At 45.9% G+C, this 18,161-nt stretch overlaps 1 protein-coding gene across 2 annotated transcripts in view; it reads right to left on the minus strand.

The window, feature by feature from the left end:
• Nucleotides 1–18,161, minus strand: part of BLK (BLK proto-oncogene, Src family tyrosine kinase) — a 72,405-nt gene that overhangs the window by 11,601 nt on the left and 42,643 nt on the right. For both annotated transcript variants that reach the window (XM_047717451.1, XM_047717450.1), the window contains exons 2-6: nt 9,400–9,508; nt 7,167–7,218; nt 5,061–5,154; nt 3,973–4,071; nt 2,722–2,825 (exon numbers count right to left, since the gene is read on the minus strand). In XM_047717451.1, the coding sequence (XP_047573407.1) occupies nt 2,722–2,825; nt 3,973–4,071; nt 5,061–5,154; nt 7,167–7,218; nt 9,400–9,507 (457 nt within the window). In that variant the 5' untranslated portion in view covers nt 9,508. The remainder of the gene's footprint in view (nt 1–2,721; nt 2,826–3,972; nt 4,072–5,060; nt 5,155–7,166; nt 7,219–9,399; nt 9,509–18,161) is intronic.

Below are 18,161 nucleotides of genomic sequence, written 5' to 3' on the forward strand. Positions count from 1 at the left end.
TTGGGGGGGGGGTCCCTTTCTTCTGAGGGCACCTTAGCAATAGACAATGACTAAGACATCATGTCCAGGGTGAAATCACATGATTCTGGGACTTGTGTCAACATAGTAGGTGTGGGTGGGAATACACAGAAAATAGGATTGACTGAGAGATCACTGTCCAAGCAGAATGTTACACACAAGGGGTTCCATTATACTATTCTCTCTACTTCTGTACATGTTTGAAATATTCTCTAAAAACAAAGAGGTATGTCATCTCCAGTGATTCCCAAATCGCTTCTTGGTCAAAGGTGCTTTGCCATTAAAATGGAATAGTGGCAATATGGCAATATCCATATATAGATATATATATATGGATTTAATTTATCCACTGGTACATTTCTGGAAATTTTGTATAGACCACCCAACTTACCAATGCACACCTCCTACTCCTCAACCTGGCCCTGACCCTTTGAAGGGCAGGGAGGCATCGGGATCTCCCCTGAGCGTCCCAGGGTGTAATGAGCAGCCCTCTTTGTCCCTTGTTTGCTGCTCTGGGGCTTCCACTCGCTGTGGTTCTCAAGCTGTGATGGAGCTGGAGGACAAGGCTGGCGGGGTGCTCCCACTAAGCAGAACCTCTGTCTCCTCTCATTGCCCCAACCACAGGGAACCAGCTTGCAGCCCAGCCATCATCTCTCCCCTTCCTCCTCTGATGTCACTGTCACCACCTCTCCTCCAGTTAAAAATTGGTCACAAGGATGTACGAGGTCCTTATGTGCCATGTCATGATGAACAAAGGCTTCCTTCATGTTACTCAGGGAAATTTGCCTCCATCAGCTCACGACAGGCCAACTGGACACACTGTAGACCTTGTAAAGTCTCTTAGATGACTTGGGTTCTGATCCTCTGATCCCTGTTCACTGTTGGCCTCATGGGAGTCATTTCTTCCCTTAAAGACTCAGTTTCCTCATCTTTCAAATGGGGCTATTGGCTCAGCATCCCAAGAATGGCAAATATGTACCAGGAAGCATATATAATAAGGTTCAGAGCAGCAGGTTCATAACAGCCACAAGCTGGAAACAGCATATGTCTCCCAACGTTAGAAAGGAGGAACAGCTTACAGAATATTTATATGCTGGGCTCTGTAGAGCAGAGAATGTGAATGGATCACTGTCCTCAACAACACGAGGGCACCTGTTATGGGCTGAATTGTGTCCCTCCCAAATTCCTATATTGGAGTCCTCCAGTAGCTCAGAATGTGACTCTATTTGGCAATGGGATCTTTAAAGAGTAACTACTAAGGTCATTAGCGGGGGTTGGGAGTTGACTAATCCAACATGGCTGGTGTCCTTGTTAGAAAAGATTAGGACACAGACTGAGGACAGACCAGGTCAGGACACAGGGAGAAGGTGGCCATCTACAAGCCAAGGAGAGAAGCCTCAGAAGAAACCAATCCTGCCGCCACCTCTATCTCGGACTGCCAGCCTCCAGCACCACCACGACACAATATATTTCTGTGAAGCACCCCCAGTTTCTGGTACTTTATTACAGCAGGCCTAGTAAATTAATATAGACTGTAACAAACGATGTCAAGTGGAAGGGACAAGACATACAAAAATAAAAATAGGATGATTCCACTTGCATCAAGTTGAAGAATACGTGAAACATGGGTGCTAAAACCATAAGGAAAAGCAAGAAAGGATTTCCCTAAAATTTGGGGCACCTGGGTGGCTCAGTCCGTTAAACATCTGCCTTCAGCTCAGGTCATGATCCCAAGGTCCTGGGATAGAACTGGCATCGGGCTCCCTGCTCAGTGAGGAGTCTGCTTCTCCTTCTGTCCTTTCCTCTGTTTGTGAGCGCGCTCTCTCTCTCAAATAAATAAAATCTTTAAAAAAATAAGAAAAAGAAAAGAGGATTTCCTTAAGAGTTGAGATAGCCATGATTTCTCTTGGCGGGGGGGGGGGGGGCGTAGGTTGAGTCAGAAAGGGGCACAAGTGGAGTGGTGAGAGGGGCTGTGGATGTTTGGAATGTTCGCTCTGCTGTGGCTGCACAGGTGTTTCCTTGTTATGACTCTGTAATTATACCCTCACTTATAATTTATGCAAGTTTTGTATGTTTTATATGTCATAACAAAAGTAACTTTAAGAAGGAAAGAAGGAGAGAAAACCAAATGAAAGAGAAAGAGAAAGCCCGGTGGACTGCGGGCGGTGGCAGAAATGTTTTGGTCAACGGGGGTTTGAATCCATGAGTGCTCCCCATTCTCCACAACGGCTACCCCAGTCTTTCATACCCAGCCACGGGCCTTTCTCCAAACTCTGTCACCTTCCAGGTGACTCTAAGTGCCTCGGCTGAGATGATTTCTAAGGGGTCTATGGGCTCCCAAATCCTTTGATTCCAAAACATGGCTCTGGGTCTCTCCCTCTCTTCAGACCCCGCCAGCCTCAGTGTCCCCACTGAGCCAGAGATGATGCACAGTAGCCTGGGTGGGAGCAGCCCTCTAGCTGCCTCTCCTACTTGCACCCTGTTCATGTCCAGCCCAGCCAATGGAGACCTGTTGAACCATAGCCTCACACCCAGCTTCTGGACACTAGATGGGCTGGCCAGGCAGGGCCTGAACTGAAAGAGAGACAGGAGGCCCGGAAGCCTCTAGGTTCCCCTGGTTGGCATTCCCAGAAGCAGCCTGGGGTGGGGTGGGGGGGCTTCCTGAGGACTACACAGGAAGGGTGCACTGGGCACCATGCTTACCTTTGTTGGTTTCACTCTCTCTGATAAGAAAGGAGCCCGACTTATTGATTGGAGCCAGAAGCTGCCTCTCAGCATCTTTCCGGCTAATTGATCTAAAGAACCATCTGGAAAAGGGAAAAGGCAGGCAAACCTCAGAGGCCGACCATACTCCTTGAAATATTCTTATCCATGCCTCCCTTCTAAGCTGTACACCCCCCCGCCCCCAAAAATAGCGTTTTCCTGTTTTCAGGTTAATCCTGAAATAACAACGCTCCTCACATCTTGATTCATGAAATGCCCTTTGGGACCTGGGCTCCCTTTTCTTTTTACTTCCCATCAGCGGATGGACTTACTGCTTTCTTGAACTGAGAACATTTTTGGGTGCCCTTTGTTAATTCTACTCTGGAAAAATGTACCCAACCACCTTCCCTCAAAGCAGCCCCTCCTTGAGGTCAAGTCTGAATTCCACAAAGTGCTGAGACCCTCAGAGCACAGATTCCTGCCATGTTCCTCTCAAGCAGGGACAAATCAGTGTGGAAGTTAGTGCCCATGACCCCACACACTGTTCCAGGGAGAGGTGCAGGCCTGGGAGTGCCAGACAGAGAACCCTCCCAAGGGCGACCATCACTGGATGAGGGATACCAGGTGAGGCCACTAACCCAGTTCCAGCACTTTGCTCACGAGTTTAACAGACTCTCCGCTCTTTCAGGGAAAAAGCCCCATCCTACTCATTTCTACAGCTTTCTCCACATGTGGACAGAGTCAGAGTCTGGGTTCTGTTTGTTCAGTGCATGTTGTAGGAGGGAATGAGTGACTGGTGCTATGCAGAAGTGGGTTATGAGGGTTCTGGGGAGTACTGCTTTCTGGAGGCCAATTCTGAGCGAGGCCACCATGCTGTGAGTACCCCTAAGTCCTGCCCATCGGAGGCCCTAGAGGAGAGGGAGCTGATCATCATGACTCAAGGTTAGCTTGCAAGGTCACGGGCCTGTAGGGACGTTTACATCCAAATAAATCAGGGGAGGAGCAGTTCCATTTCACAGATGGGAAGAGTGAGGTGAGCACAGAGGAGTGGTTCCCTGAGCACCAGGCTGTCTGGGTCTGTGGATAACACTTCCCAGCAGCCCCAGTTATGCCCCTTTCTAGCTCCCTCCATGCTATGCTCCCAGAGTCTCACCTTTCAGTCCCTTTCCGACCCCTCCCTGCCCAGCAGCCCCCAGGGCAGAAGCAGCAAGTGGGCCTTGGCTTTGAAGGGCCCTCCGTGTGTCCACCTACTTTTCCACTTCCAAGGTCTCCACTCGGGCCACAAAGTTGCTGGGCACATAACCTTCTCTTCCAGTGATGAGAGACCTGGCCAACCACCAGTCTCCAACTCTACAGAGGAGGGAAAACCAAAATGGCATAGTGGCTCCTGTGGGTATCTCTGGGGGGCGCTCACAGCCCTTCCCCAACTCCGATCCCATCTCTGAGGCAGAAGATGCACGGAGGGCAAATGAGAAGGACTGGTACGAGTTGCTCAGTGCGGGCGGGGGGGGGGGGGGTGGTGGTGGTGGTGGTGGTGCAAACTTGCTGAGCATCTCACAGACTGGTCCAGGGAGGAAGGGGTTGGTGAAGACTCCAGAGGAAGAGTTTGTCCAGACAGCCTGACCACGTCAGAGGGCCCCTGTTTTCTTTGAGTAGCCTTCCTCTTGGTTAATGGGACAGATTGAGAGTTTAGTGAGGGAATTGGGACCAGACAGGAAAGACAATAGCAGGAGGAGAGATGCTGCCCAAAGGAGGAGCCGGGCAGCCCACGTGTGTGCCCAGAAGGTCGAGGCTTTTGTGCTTTGGGCTCAAGGCCATCGCAGAACTTCAAGAACAAAAGCAGAACCTCCGGGCTCCACAGAAAAAGCCCGACGTTTGAGAGAAAGCAGATTTTGGAGGAGTTTCTGAGAGGGAGCCCTAGAAATTAAGTAAAGATGATTTCATGAGCAGAATCCTGTGCGAGGTCCTGACTGGCAAGGGAGACACACAAACCTGTGGCGGAGCAGCCAGGCAAGCGCTGTGCCCGTCAGGAGGGCTTTATGGAGGAGGTGATGTTTGAGGTAGTTTTGAAGGAGAAGTACGATTTTGACAGTGGAGTGGGAGATAGTGAATGGAAGCCACCTTGTAAGAAAGACTTTGGAACAGTAGATAGAAGGAGAAAACTGGGTCAAGGTAAAAAGAAATGGTGGGTGACTGGACTGGGGAATGGAGCGATAGAGGAGATACTCATGGAGAGCAGGGATGGGGTGGTGTGAGGAGGTGGATGGCTGGGTGGCTGTCCCACTGTGATAGGGAGGCTCAGAGTCCCCTGACCACAGGACCGCATTCCAGGAACTTACTCCTTCAGTATCTGTAGCTTCTCCCCCTTCAGCATCTGCAGGTCTCTGTCATTCACTGAGCTGTAGTCATACAGGGCCACCACGAAGTGCTCCTCTAGAGGGAACAAGGAAGAGATGTGCACCACTTGGGCCCAGCAGAGTGAGGGCAGGGGCTGGGTGAGTCTGTGTTGTGGGCCATTTCTGGCTGCCATGAGGTCAGGAGGACACAGGGACAGAGGGGAAACTGTGGTGTGCTTTCTTGCTCACCGAGGCAGCAGGGGATCTCCTGTCTACCAGACTGACGTTCTAACTTTGCTGCCGGGAATAAGGACAGGCTGCCCCTAGAGTCCACCCTGTCATCCCTTCTGGTCTCCACATCAAAGCCCTAAGGCCTGGCCAGAGCTACCCTCTCAGGGAGTAGCTAGCCCAAAGATTTAGAGAGATTGGCTGCACTGGGCTGAAGGCTGCCATCCCAAGTTTGGGAATGAGCGTTGGCTGATTCCTTATTGCCTCAAAGTCACATCAGCTTCCTTTCTCTTCCCCTTCCTCAACTGCCCCTCCCTACCTCTATTCCAAAGAGGGTAGTGGTCTTGGGAACGTGGCTGCTATAACCTTGACCTGTAACTGTGGCCTTGTGCTCCTGGCAGGCGGTACCCTGACTTGCTGCTAGTCCCAGGAATGGACATCCAAATGGCCACTGCGAGTAAGGAGGGCTTTTCTGCCAGCTCTGGAGAGCCAAGAGCCACTGGAAAAGGTCACTTGGAGACCACTTTGATCACCTGGGAGCGGATGACTCAGCTTTGTCACCGATGTGTGGTGTGACGGCTAGTCACCTCCCCATGGGGGGAAGAGGGGATTGGAATAGATGACGATGCCCCACACCTCCAGTTCTAAGATTCAAGTCTTTGCATCGAAGGAAGTTAGTTTATTGCTTTCCCCAGGGCTTCCTTGCTGGGGCCGTGAACCGCCACCCCTCCCCCCCAAGTAGGAAATGAAGGACGAGCCTTGTGGTAATCAATCGTGAGTTCCAGCAGGATGAGAAACACCAGGATGAGAAACATCTGGTTTCAGCACTTTGTTTGGGAGCTTGACAGACTCTGAGCTCTCTCAGGTTGAGGAGCCACGTCTTTTTCAATTTTATAGCCTCCCCAGTATTTGGACAGAGTAGGTACTGTTTGCTCAGTGCATGCTGGGTGAGGCCATGAGGGACCCAGGCTGTCAGAGCTCCTCATGCTCCTGCAAGCCAGTTCTGAAGGAAGCGACCATCCTGTGAGCCACACCCGCCCCCCAGGCTCCAAACCCCTGACCCAGAAGGGCCATGGTCACTCATTACATGATCCCCCACTGTCCTACCCACCAGCAGAGACGGGGTGAGGGAGGGTGGCATGAGTGGTCAGAAGGCCAGCAGCAGCTTTGGAAAGTGGGGAAGTTGGGAAGAAAGATAGTGCTTTCTATCTTTCTTGGAACAGACTCAGGGCAGGAGGGAATACTCAGACCCATCGGCCCTCGCCCTCAGTCAGTTGACTGAGTTAGAATCTTTGAAAACTTGGTTTTGGGGGCACCTGGGTGGCTCAGTGGGTTAAGCCTCTGCCTTCTGCTCAGGTCATGATCCCAGGGTCCTGGGATCGAGTCCCGCATCGGGCTCTCTGCTCCGCAGGGAGCCTGCTTCCCCCTCTCTCTCTCTGCCTGCCTCTCTGCCTCCTTGTGATCTCTGTCTGCCAAATAAATAAATAAAATCTTTAAAAAAAAAAAAGAAAACTTGGTTTTGTTTTTTTTTGCTGTTTGTATTTATTGTAACATTTTTCTTTTTGTCTCATTTATAGTTTGTAGCTCTTTTTTGAAAAACAAAACACAAAAACCACCCAGGCTCAGTTACAGGAACTGGGTCTTGGTTCCCGGAGGGGCCGCCGGGGGCAGGTGAAGCCTGGGGCAGAGTTGGGCCACACCCCTCGCTATGCCTGGTTTAGTGGCCTCCCCCCCATAGCCTCCGCCTCTCTGACCCTGGAGGGCCTCCCCTGTCCTCTCCAGGAAGCTGCTCCCAGCTGGGCCCCTGTTCTGCCTGCACAGAGCCTGGGCCGAGGGCAGATGGCCTGGAGAGCCTCGGTTTCAAAAGCAGCCCCTTCTTACCTTGGTCTGGACACGTGTCTGGAGGTGCAGGAGCCAGGTGGTTAAACAGCACCTGCAGCAGAAACACACACACACACACACACACACACACACACACGCTGCAGTAGTTCCACACCCCCAAACCCAAGGCCTGGGCTGGGAGGCTGTTGCACCTGTCACCCAGGGGCTCTGTAGGGCGTATTTCCCTAAAATTCAACAAATACATCCCTAGGTATATACCCTGTAGAGAAACTTCTGTATGTGTGTATCAGGAACCATGCACGAGAATGCTCCCAGCAAAACTACAATAATACAGAAGAATTGTAAAAGGTGGAAATCGTCCTTAGGACTAATGACAGAAAAATAGGCAAACTGGGGCACAGTCATGTAAGGAAATGCTACGCTGCTGTGGGAACTTCTGAGCTCCAGATATGCACATCAACGTGGATGAAGGTCACAGACGCAACGGGAGATCTGACAACCACGTCTCAGAAGAATACATGCTGTTTGATTCGATCAAAAGTTCACAACCGGCTGAAGAAACTAAACAGTCTTTAGGAGTATATGCACATGTGATGATACAACACAGCAAGCTAAGGAATGATGGACACATTCAGGGTAGGGGCCTGGGGTGAGGGATGGACTTGGGTGGGGACAATGGTCACTGCTCCTGAAGACCAAAGGGGCTGTGCTGGGTATTCATTTCATTATCCTTTTAATCTGATGGACATATTATGAGTGTTTTTTGTTTGTCTTCCATATTTATTGAACACAATTTTGAAGCAGCATTTTGCCACATGGTACATACAGTATGGCTCCATTGAAAATATAAACGCGTAATATAAATAACATCGACAATAGGGTCTGGGAACAGGGCTTCTGTAGTGCTAACTCTGGATATCGCTGGCTAGTGGGATAATGAGTGTTTATAATTTTTCTCCACAATTAGAATATATCATATGACTTCTCTTTTTAAAGTTAAACACTCTGGGGCACCTGGGTGGCTCAGTCAGTTGAACATCTGCTATCGGCTGGGGTCGTGATCCTGGAGTCCTGGGATCGAGTCCCGCGTCAGGCTCCCTGCTCAACAGGGAGTCTGCTTCTTCCTCTCCCTCTGACCCTTGCCCCTGCTCATGCTTGCTCTCTCTCTCTCTCAAATAAATAAATAGTCTTTAAAAAAATAAAGTTTAAAACATTCCAGCCTCTATAACTTGTTAGCATGTAACTTTGGCAATATTACTCAGTCTAAGTCATCTGAGCCATCATTCACTCATTCAACAAGCATCTCATTGTTCTGTGCTAAGTTGAGACACAGATAAAATGCCTTGTTTGTCTAAGAAATGGGATTAGCAATCCTAAGTCCCATCAGGTCACTATTGGACTAAATTGATGAGCAGTTGAATGTGCCCCCAGAGGCAGAGAGCAAGAGAGCAGGTTCCAGGCATGACTCCCAACTGCCCCCAACCAAAAAGGGATAGGTGGCCAGGTGGGGGAGGGGAGTGTCACAAACAGACATCTAAAAATGCCTCTTTGGAATGTAGTAGCCTCTGTGGAAGGGTTCTAAGTGTTCTGTAAACAAGCCCAGAACAGCATCTCAGGCTCCACGGGAAGCCAAGGGTTTGCTGGAGAGATGTGGCTAGTCTTAGGGTTCCTCGTTCCTGGAGAGTAACTCCTTGGAAGGTGGGCAGCAGTGCTAGGAAGGGGACTATTGTCCAGGAGCTTCTGGGTAGGGGTGGGGGCAGCAGACGTTGCTACGTGCCTCAGACCCATTCCCACCACACCCTCTTCTCGAGCTGATCTTTTTGATTTCTTTTTCTCTTCAAGGCTGCCCTTGTGAAATGAGAACTGGCTAAGAATTACTGGGAACTACACATGCCCCGTTCTGTGCTAAGGGTAGTATGCTATGGAATTGCATGGTTGTATATACATCACATGTTGTTACCTCCCTATCAGGAAGGCACTTTCACTATACCCATTTTACAGATGTGGAAACTGAGGCAAAGGGGAGTTAGTAACCTGCTTCAAAACACACAGCTATTCAATGTAAACACCGGCACTCTGGCTGTTAAACATCTTCTACTATATTGCCACACCAGCATGAGGTGGCTGCCACGTTTGGTGGCAGGGGCAAGGGGTAGATTTGTCAGAGCCTTGAATTATCTAGAGATGGCCCTGGTGCTGGCTGGAGACAAGCATGTGCTCTCTGCTCTTCTTCCTCCCCCTCCCTTTCCAGCTGGGAACAGCCATCACTCACCAAGGGTGGCGGTGGTGGGGGATCTTTGCTCTGGGTGCTGACCTTCACAGGACTCCATTGGGCCTTACTCTTCTCCTTCATCTGCTTTTTGCTGCTCACCACTCCCATCCTGTCAGAGAACACACAGCAGACTGGTGATGTGAGTAGGCCTTCGGAGCCTCAGTACAGAAGAGCTCCCCCAGCCCCTTCCGGATGGCCAATTAGAGAGAAGAGGAGGAGGGATGGAAGTGGGAGGGCAATGAAAGTCAAAATCAGAACATGGAATCAGTTTAGGGGATCTGGCAGGCTAAGCTTGCATTGTCTTTTTTCCCCCAGAGCAGGAAGAAGAGGTCCAGAGAGAAGGAATGACTGGATTTAGGACACAGAGATCATCTGCCTGAGCAAACTGCCAGAAACTGCTGGGGTGGACCCCAGTGCCCTAGGGACAGGAACCCTGGCATCCGGGAAGTGTTGATGATAATTCTGGTGGTCTGGGTTCTAGTCTTCACTTTGCTACAGTCTGCATTACATGGGAAGGTCACGTTCCTCTCCCAGCCCGTGTAAGAACATGTCTGAGGTTCTTTCCCGCTCAGATTTTCAGGTGAGAGGCTATAAATTCAGGGCCCAGGGATGGTTCAGGCATCTGAGGCCAATTGCCTCGTCTCAGGAATCTCAGAGAAACTTCCTTAGAAGTGAGAGAAATATAGCCAAGATTCTTGGGTAAAGGATCATAGAATGACGGAAGTGGGAAAGATGCTAGAGACCACAGCCACATCACCAAGACATCAGCACTGCCTCCGTTCCAGGGCTGGTTCTTTAAGAGGGGCTTACACTTGACTGGGAACTTCACAAACCCTGTCTCTGTCATCCTTTTCACTTTAAAGTAAGCGTAAATAGGCGCTATCACAGTCCCAGACTGAGGTTTGACATGTTCCGTAGCTGGTTCATGGTCACTTAACCTTTGAAGAGCCAACTCTGGAGTCCTGGCTGACCACTGGCTACTACACTCCACCTCACACCTGGCCCATCCCCAACAGGCAGACATTTAGAGGAAAGGACCTTGCGTTCCTGCTCTTGTCTGAAGGGCCGTGCAGTTGGTGGAGAGTTCCTGACTGCTTTCGGATGTGTTCACAGCATTTCTTTGATTCCAAGTTACACCCCCCCCTTTTTTTTTTCACATTTCAATATCTCTGAAACCATGATGTGTTTTAGTGATGGTTCATAAAGTAATTAGCAGCATCTTTTTTCCCTATGTCAGTCATACATAAAATAAATGCTAGCCTTCCAAACAGTGGTGTCTTAGATTTAATGAAATGCAGTGGTGCTTTTCTTCCAGAAAGGTGAAAGCACATGTCTCATATTACTTTTCCTCAAATCTCCTTGAAGAAAAGGAAGACTATAATAATCTTAAATACAGGACAGAGAGCCACAATAAATTATCCATGAATACTTAGTTGAGGTATGCCTTGGGTACAGGGCTTGCAATACTTCACATTTGTAAAGAACGGGATTTTTAAAATGAAATTTGGTACCAAAGTTATGGTCCAATATTTCAGTTTTCAGAGATTTTTTTTGGTATCAGAATTTTGCATAAGGGATTATGGGTTTTTATTAAGAATTGATACTGAGGCTCATGTCACATCGGGTTCTCTGCTCAGCAGATGGTCTGCTTCTCCCTCTCACTCTTCTTCTGTACTCTCCCTGTCTCTCTCTCAAATAAGTAAATAAAATCTTTAAAGAGAAAAAAAAGAATTGATATTAAATTTTATCAGGTACTTATTGAGTATCTTTTAATATGATAATTTAATTTGTTGATGTGATGAATTCTGTTGATAAATTTTCTGCTACTGAAACTTCTCTTCATTCTGAAATAAAAGCTGTTTGGTTACAGTTCACTAGTCTTTTTGATACATGGATGGATCCTATTTGCCAATATTTTATTTCAAATGAGAATCAGTATTCCTGAACGGGTTCTGTGTATGAGGAGTTAACACCAAGATAATGCTGGCTTTATAACATACAAGGGAGCTGTCCACCTTTTTCCTATGGTCTTGAACTGTTTAATAACCTTGGGACTCTCTTCTTTAAAGGCTATTTGGAACTCCAAGGGGTCCTTTTATAAAAAGTAGGTCTTTAAGTAAATTTCCAATTTCTTCTACAAGAATTTGTCAGTTCCCATTTTTCCTCTCCCTTGCACCATTTTGATGATTTATATGATTTATAGATCTTTGATTTCCTCCATTTTCCAGTTTGTTGCCATAAAGTTTTATGTAGTATTGTCTTGTAATTATTTCAACCTCTTCTCTTTCTTATGTCCTCTTTCTTGTTCCTAATATAAATTAAATTAACTTTTTAAAAAAGATTTATTTATTTATTTATTTGACAGATAGAGATCACAAGTAGGCAGAGAGGCAGGCAGAGAGTGAGGAGGAAGCAGGCTCCCCGCTGAGCAGATAGCCTGATGCGGGGCTTGATCCCAGGACCCTGAGATCATGACCTGAGCCGAAGGCAGAGGCTTTAACTCACTGAGCCACCCAGGCGCCCCTAAATTAAATTGTTTTAATAACAATTACAATTTTTAATTGGATAAAATTATCTGAAATTTTCTCTGACCAAATGAAGTTTTAATCTAGCTTTAAAATAATGATAAAGTAGACTGTAATCAAAACAGCATAAAATTGGAGTAAGAATAGACATATTATCAATAGAGCAGAATAATAAGCATGCAAGCAGATTATAGTGCATTTGGAATTTCATATATGAAAAAGGTACATTTTACTTCAAAGGAGAACTGATGGTTGATTTTAATAAGTGACATTTAACAAGTGGCTGTCTACCTAGAAGAAAAAGCAATCGAACCCCTACCTCACACCCTATTAAAAAATAAATTCCACGTGTACTGAAAAAATATTAAAAAGTTAAAAAAATTTAATTGAAAGAAAATTTAGGAGACTATATATATGACCCAGAGTTTGGAAATAACAATGAACAATGATAGAATAGTCAGAAGCTGAAAGGACAAAAAGACATATTGATAGCAAAAATACAAATTTATAAAAGTGAAAGGTATTCTATAGTTCAGATTTCCTTATTATGAAGTCAGTACCTGAGTAATAGATTGGGAAAATGACTTGCAAGGCATACTGCACATAAATGTGTATTTATAATATACACAGAGCTCATGTAATTAAACAAGAATATGGTCTAGCATACGACCCACTCAATAAAAAAATGAATAAAGATTGTGAATGTCAGTTCATCCAACACAAATCCCACTAGATAAACAAACATGTGAAAAATGTTTAATTAAATGCAAATTAAGATAAAATAAGCACATTACATCAATAAGATTGGGGAAAAATAAAAGGAATGATAATACCAATTGTTGATGGGAAAGCAAGGGAGAATTACATTTTTATACATTCGTGGTAGAAAAGAATTTAATATAATTACTGTTCTTTCATTCATCTCTTCTTCCCCATTGTATTTCTAGGATCAACACTCAGTGAAGGCTGGGATCTTTATCTTAACTCATTTTTGAATCCAAATTGCCTGGCAAGGAGTAAGGACTTAATAGATATTTATCAGACAAATAAAATATGAAATATTACTGACTGTGTAGAAATTTTTCCAGTTTTATTAAAATTAAAGAATACATATATCTTTAAATTTACAGTCCCACTTCTGGGAATCTCAGAGACTAATCGAACATCATTATGTAGGAATATACGCGATATAAAAATGTTTATTGCAGCAATACTGGTAGTTACAAAAAGCAAAACAAAAAAACTCTGTAACTGCTCACCATTTGGGGAATTGTTGAATAAATATGCACTCTAAAAGTCTCTAATATATTATACAACTCTTGAAAAGAATGTACTACACCTTTACAAGTGAAGCTAAGAGAACTTTTCTAGAACATGCTGTTACATGAGAAAAGCAAGATGCACAGAGGTGCATAAAATTATTCCATATTTGGAAATACCAAAGAATGAGAAAAGTAACCTCTATGCAGACACGCATACATTTTTATGTTACATGAAGAGAGGTTTAGGAGGACGAACGCAAAGTTGTTTACTTTCATTATTGGTGGGGGAGGTAGAGACGGACAAGGGAGGTGGAAAATGAAAAAACAAAACAAAAGCAAATTACAAAAATCCTGTGTGTGTGTGTACGCACGTGCACGTGCATATTGTGGCCCAAAAAGATATTTCCTAAAATGTTAATGTTTATTTCAAGTGATAGGACTTCATGTAACTTTTACATTCTTTCATATAATTTTATATGTTCCTTGAATTCTTTAATAGGAAGCATATATTATTTGTACCAGCGGAAAAAGAGAATACCAGTGCCTGGTTCAGCAACAGAGAGGCATAAGGCCTGGAGCCAGGGCCAGCCCCAGTTCTTAAGAACAGCCACTGAGTAGCCACGAGGGCTGCCTGAGCCTCACGCCTTTCCTGACTTCTTCCGACCTCCTGGCTCAATGAAGGGTCAGCAGGCAGCAGCTCCTAGAATTTTTCCAACTTGGACTTCTGCTTCTGCCACGGCCCAAATGATCAGCCATATCTGGTCAGCCATATTGCCACCAATTTTAAACTTCCTGACAAATGTTTTTGTCCACTTAAACAACATAACCGAGTATTTAAACAACTTGACAAAAAGTAAAATTCCTGAAATCAAATCACCCACTACTTATAGTTCTTTGTCCTTCACCTCCTTAGCGGTGTATATACAGATGACTTTCCACGGTTTCTATACATACATAGGTTCTCTATGGGTCCCTCTACCCCAGTGACTGACTGGAGACTAGAGCTACTCAGGAGGCCATGTGGCGACTAGAGCTGTGTCTGGGGGCTGGGGCTGCCCCCCTGCTGTGATATTTTAACAGTTTCAGGCTGGGCGGAGCCAGGAAATGCAGAAGTCCATGCAAAACCAAAGTGTAACACATGCATGTCCTGGGTGGCTCCGGGTGGTTTTCTTGCACTGAGAAGACACTGGCCTCCTTTCCAGTGGCGAAGGACAGAGGATGGGTGGAAGAAATGTGTGAGTCTGTGTGTCTGTGTGGGTGTGTGTGAGAGAGAGACACAGAGAGGGAGAGAAGGTGAGAGGGTGTACACATGTGCACCTGTGCATGTATCAATGTCGCGAGTGTGCCCATATGCGTGTGTGTGTGTGTATGTGTGTGTAGTGGGGGACGGCTAGCAAGAGGATGGGAAGGTGAGGCAAGGAACTTCTGTTTGTTTATTTGGAATGGATTCAAGCCCCCCGTGCAGAATTTGACCAGAGCAGGGAGGTCAGTGTTTGTCTCAGGGGAGATGCTCAAAGCCTGACAGGCCCACAGCCTCAGCCTGACAGGGGATGTGGTGGAGGGAGCAACTAAAAATAGAGAAATTAGAAACCCTGTATTTACAGTTGCCCAGCAGTCCACAGGTGGAAAAACACTTGGCGTATATGACTTATTTGATATTCATGAAAGCATCGATAGGTTGGTTACAAATATCCTCATTTTATGGCTGAAGATAAGAGTGGTGAGGTGGCTTGCTAAGGTCACACTGAGGTGGAAGGGCCAGGAACTGGAGGCTGTTCTCTGCCTGGTACTGTCTGGAACTCACTGTTCAAAGCAGGTGCACAGGTGGCCCTGCCTGAAGCTCCCTCACCCTTGACCCACAGTTCAGGTTCAGGTTCAGATACCCTGTTGTCTTCTCCCTGGGGGCTGCCAGGTGCCTCAGAAGCCCTCTATCCAGAGGAGAAACCTCTGGGGTTGCTACTGGAGTGGAGAGGTCTGGGGGCTGTGTGCCCCTCTGGAGTTTGGGCACATTCAGGCAGATTTCTCCCGACTCCCTGGTGCAGTGCAGGTAGCTGGGGGTTCAAGGAACCTGGGCTCAAAACTACCTACATATGGCCATGTGAACTTGGGGAAACCCCTTTATCTCTCTGAGTCTCAGTCTCCTTATCTATAAAATGGGGAGGTATGAAACTTTTCCTTGTTTCATAAATAAAGGTTTCCTGAAAAAGCGTACTCAACGGTGAATGCTGAAAAAAATCAAACAATTGACTTTGCTGTTCTGTGGGAAAAGAGCAGTTTTCTGCAGAATTAAGCCATGTTATGAAATTCTCAATTATGTCTTGTCTATTTGGCATATCTTCACCATCTATTTTCAGCCTCTCACAGATGTTTTTAAATTAGGAGCTCACCCATCATTATGGACGTAATTTCCATGACTATTTGTGTTAAATTAGAGAAAAATGCACCAAAGTATTAAACCAATTGTGCAAACACTACTACCCAGGCAAAAATGGTTGCCCTGCCAAGACTGAGCTTTTTTTTAGTGATGCTGAGAATGTTCTTTTACCGGCTGATGTGCTCAAGTTCCAATGCAACATATGGAAAATGTTTTGGGATAGTGAAACAAATATGTAGGTTTTCTAAAGGTCAAGACTAACAGCTTGTACATAACTCTCATGGTTGTCATGCAAACCAACAAGATGAGAGCAGGAAAAGAACAGAGGATAGAGAGTGCTAAATAAATATTAACTAGAAGACGCCCAGAGCAACTTGGGTGACACTTTCGCTCTCCAGAGTCTTATGATGCCCAAAGATGGCCCTGGGATCCACTGGGATTACCACCTCTTTTTAGGAGGGGTTTCTGAGGGCCTGGTGTTGGAAGCCAGGGTGTTTGTTGGTGGTGGTGTGCAGGGGCACAAAGCCAAGGTAGATGGTGGCTGTTGTGTGGTCCAGAAGAGTGTTGATGGCTCTGAGTCCCTCCACCTACACTTGTTGCTCCAGAAGCCCAGACATGTTATTTTAGAGGCAGGGGGATGATTTGGTTGGAAAAAAAAAAGTCTCATGCATGAAGTTGTCAGGTTAACTCTGGTTTATGTTTTTAAATAGCAAGTACTATAACGTCTTAAGTATTTCCCGGGTGCCAGACACTAAGCCAGACATGCTACATTTGCTGTCATGTTTGAGGGAGACCACACAACACAGGGGACAAGAATACTGAGCTCTGAATCCTGGTTTTGCTATTTCCTACTTGCATATCCTTGGGCAAGTTGCTCAACTTTTCTGTCTCTTAGTTTTGTGAAAATAACTACTCACAACAGAGTGTTGCAAGGATTAAATTAGTTATTACAGGCTATTAGGTCATCTCAGAAAGTGTCTGGTCTGAAGTCAGTGTCTGATAAATGATTTACTATTTTTCCGCATATACAATTTATCAGTAATAATCTCTTCAGTAAAGGTGTGAGATAGGCACGGCTACTTTCCTTCTACAGAGAGATGAACTTGGGACATGAAAGCGTCTGTCCAGGTCAAGCAGCTAGTAAGCCGTGGGGTGGGCCTTACATGCAGTTCTGACTGGCTCCTAAGTCTGCAGTCTGGAAACCTTGCCTTGTTATTTGCTAAAAACTTTACCTTTCTGACTTAACCTGTCAAGCATGGGTGGGCAGCATCGAGGGGGAACAGGTGAGCCTATCTGCAAAGCCAGGGCTCAGCCCAGGTGTTGCCACCAGGATGAGATACTGGCTTCCCTTCAGTGAGTTCTCTCTTCCTTTATGTCTTTTCCAACATCTAGGAATTTCAAGTCCTGCCCCCATGAAGTCATTAGTGCTTCATCCATTTCCTAGTTGAGAAAAGTATAGTAATGGCCCTGTGACTCTGAATCAGTAAAGGAGCCAAAGAACTTGAATTGAAACCCATTTTCCGAGTCTCAACTTCAAGATAACTCAGCTTGAATGAGGCTGCCTCATATTTCCCTCCACATGTGAACATGAAATAGCAGTAGTGCTGGCTCTTAGAGCTCTAAATTTTTGTGTTCATTCAGTTGCTGTCAACCATGTACTGTGTCAGGCAAAGACGGAGAGAAGAAACGACAGAGTCCATCCTTGTGGCAGGATAGAGGTGAGACATATACCCAAGTTACAACAATCCAAGGTAGACAGAATTACACACTGAAAAGATGTTTTTTGAACTCAAGCAAGAAGAAATCACTTCCACGTGGAAGGAAACACAAGCTAGATCTTAAAGGACAATTCAAATGTAATTTTTTGAGATTAAAATGATTTTTAAAAGATTTTATTTTATTTATTATTTTGACAAACAGAGATCAGAAGCAGGCAGAGAAGCAGGCAGAGAGAGAGGGAGGAAGCAGGCTCCCGGCTGAGCAGAGAGCCCGATGCGGGGCTAGATCCCAGGACCCTGAGATCATGACCTGAGCCGAAGGCAGAGGCTTAACCCACCGAGCCACCTAGGCACCCCAAGATTAAAGTGACTTTTTTTTTTTAAAGATTTTATTTATTTGTCAGAGAGAGAGGGAGAGAGAGCGAGCACAGGCAGACAGAATGGCAGGCAGAGGCAGAAGGAGAAGCAGGCTCCCTGCTGAGCAAGGAGCCCGATGCGGGACTCGATCCCAGGACGCTGGGATCATGACCTGAGCCGAAGGCAGCTGCTTAACCAACTGAGCCACCCAGGCGTCCCTTAAAGTGACTTTTAATGAAAATTCTCAAAGTATAAAAAATATGGAGTATAATGAACACCCACATACTCATCACCCAATTCCATAATTGTACATTACTTTCTTGACATTAAGACAAATCATTTTATAAATAAAGGATTGAAACTTTCTGAAATGAAATGAAACAAATGGCTTGAAACATGCCATGTCACTTTCACATACTTTGCATACATCACTAAAACGTGGAGACATTTCTCACATAACCACAATGTCATTATCACACCTAACGAAGCTGTCAATAATTCCATGGTATTATCTAACAGCCTATCT

The sequence above is a fragment of the Lutra lutra genome, chromosome 2 (genome assembly GCF_902655055.1).
Source record: "Lutra lutra chromosome 2, mLutLut1.2, whole genome shotgun sequence".
NCBI classification, from domain to species: Eukaryota; Metazoa; Chordata; class Mammalia; order Carnivora; family Mustelidae; genus Lutra; species Lutra lutra.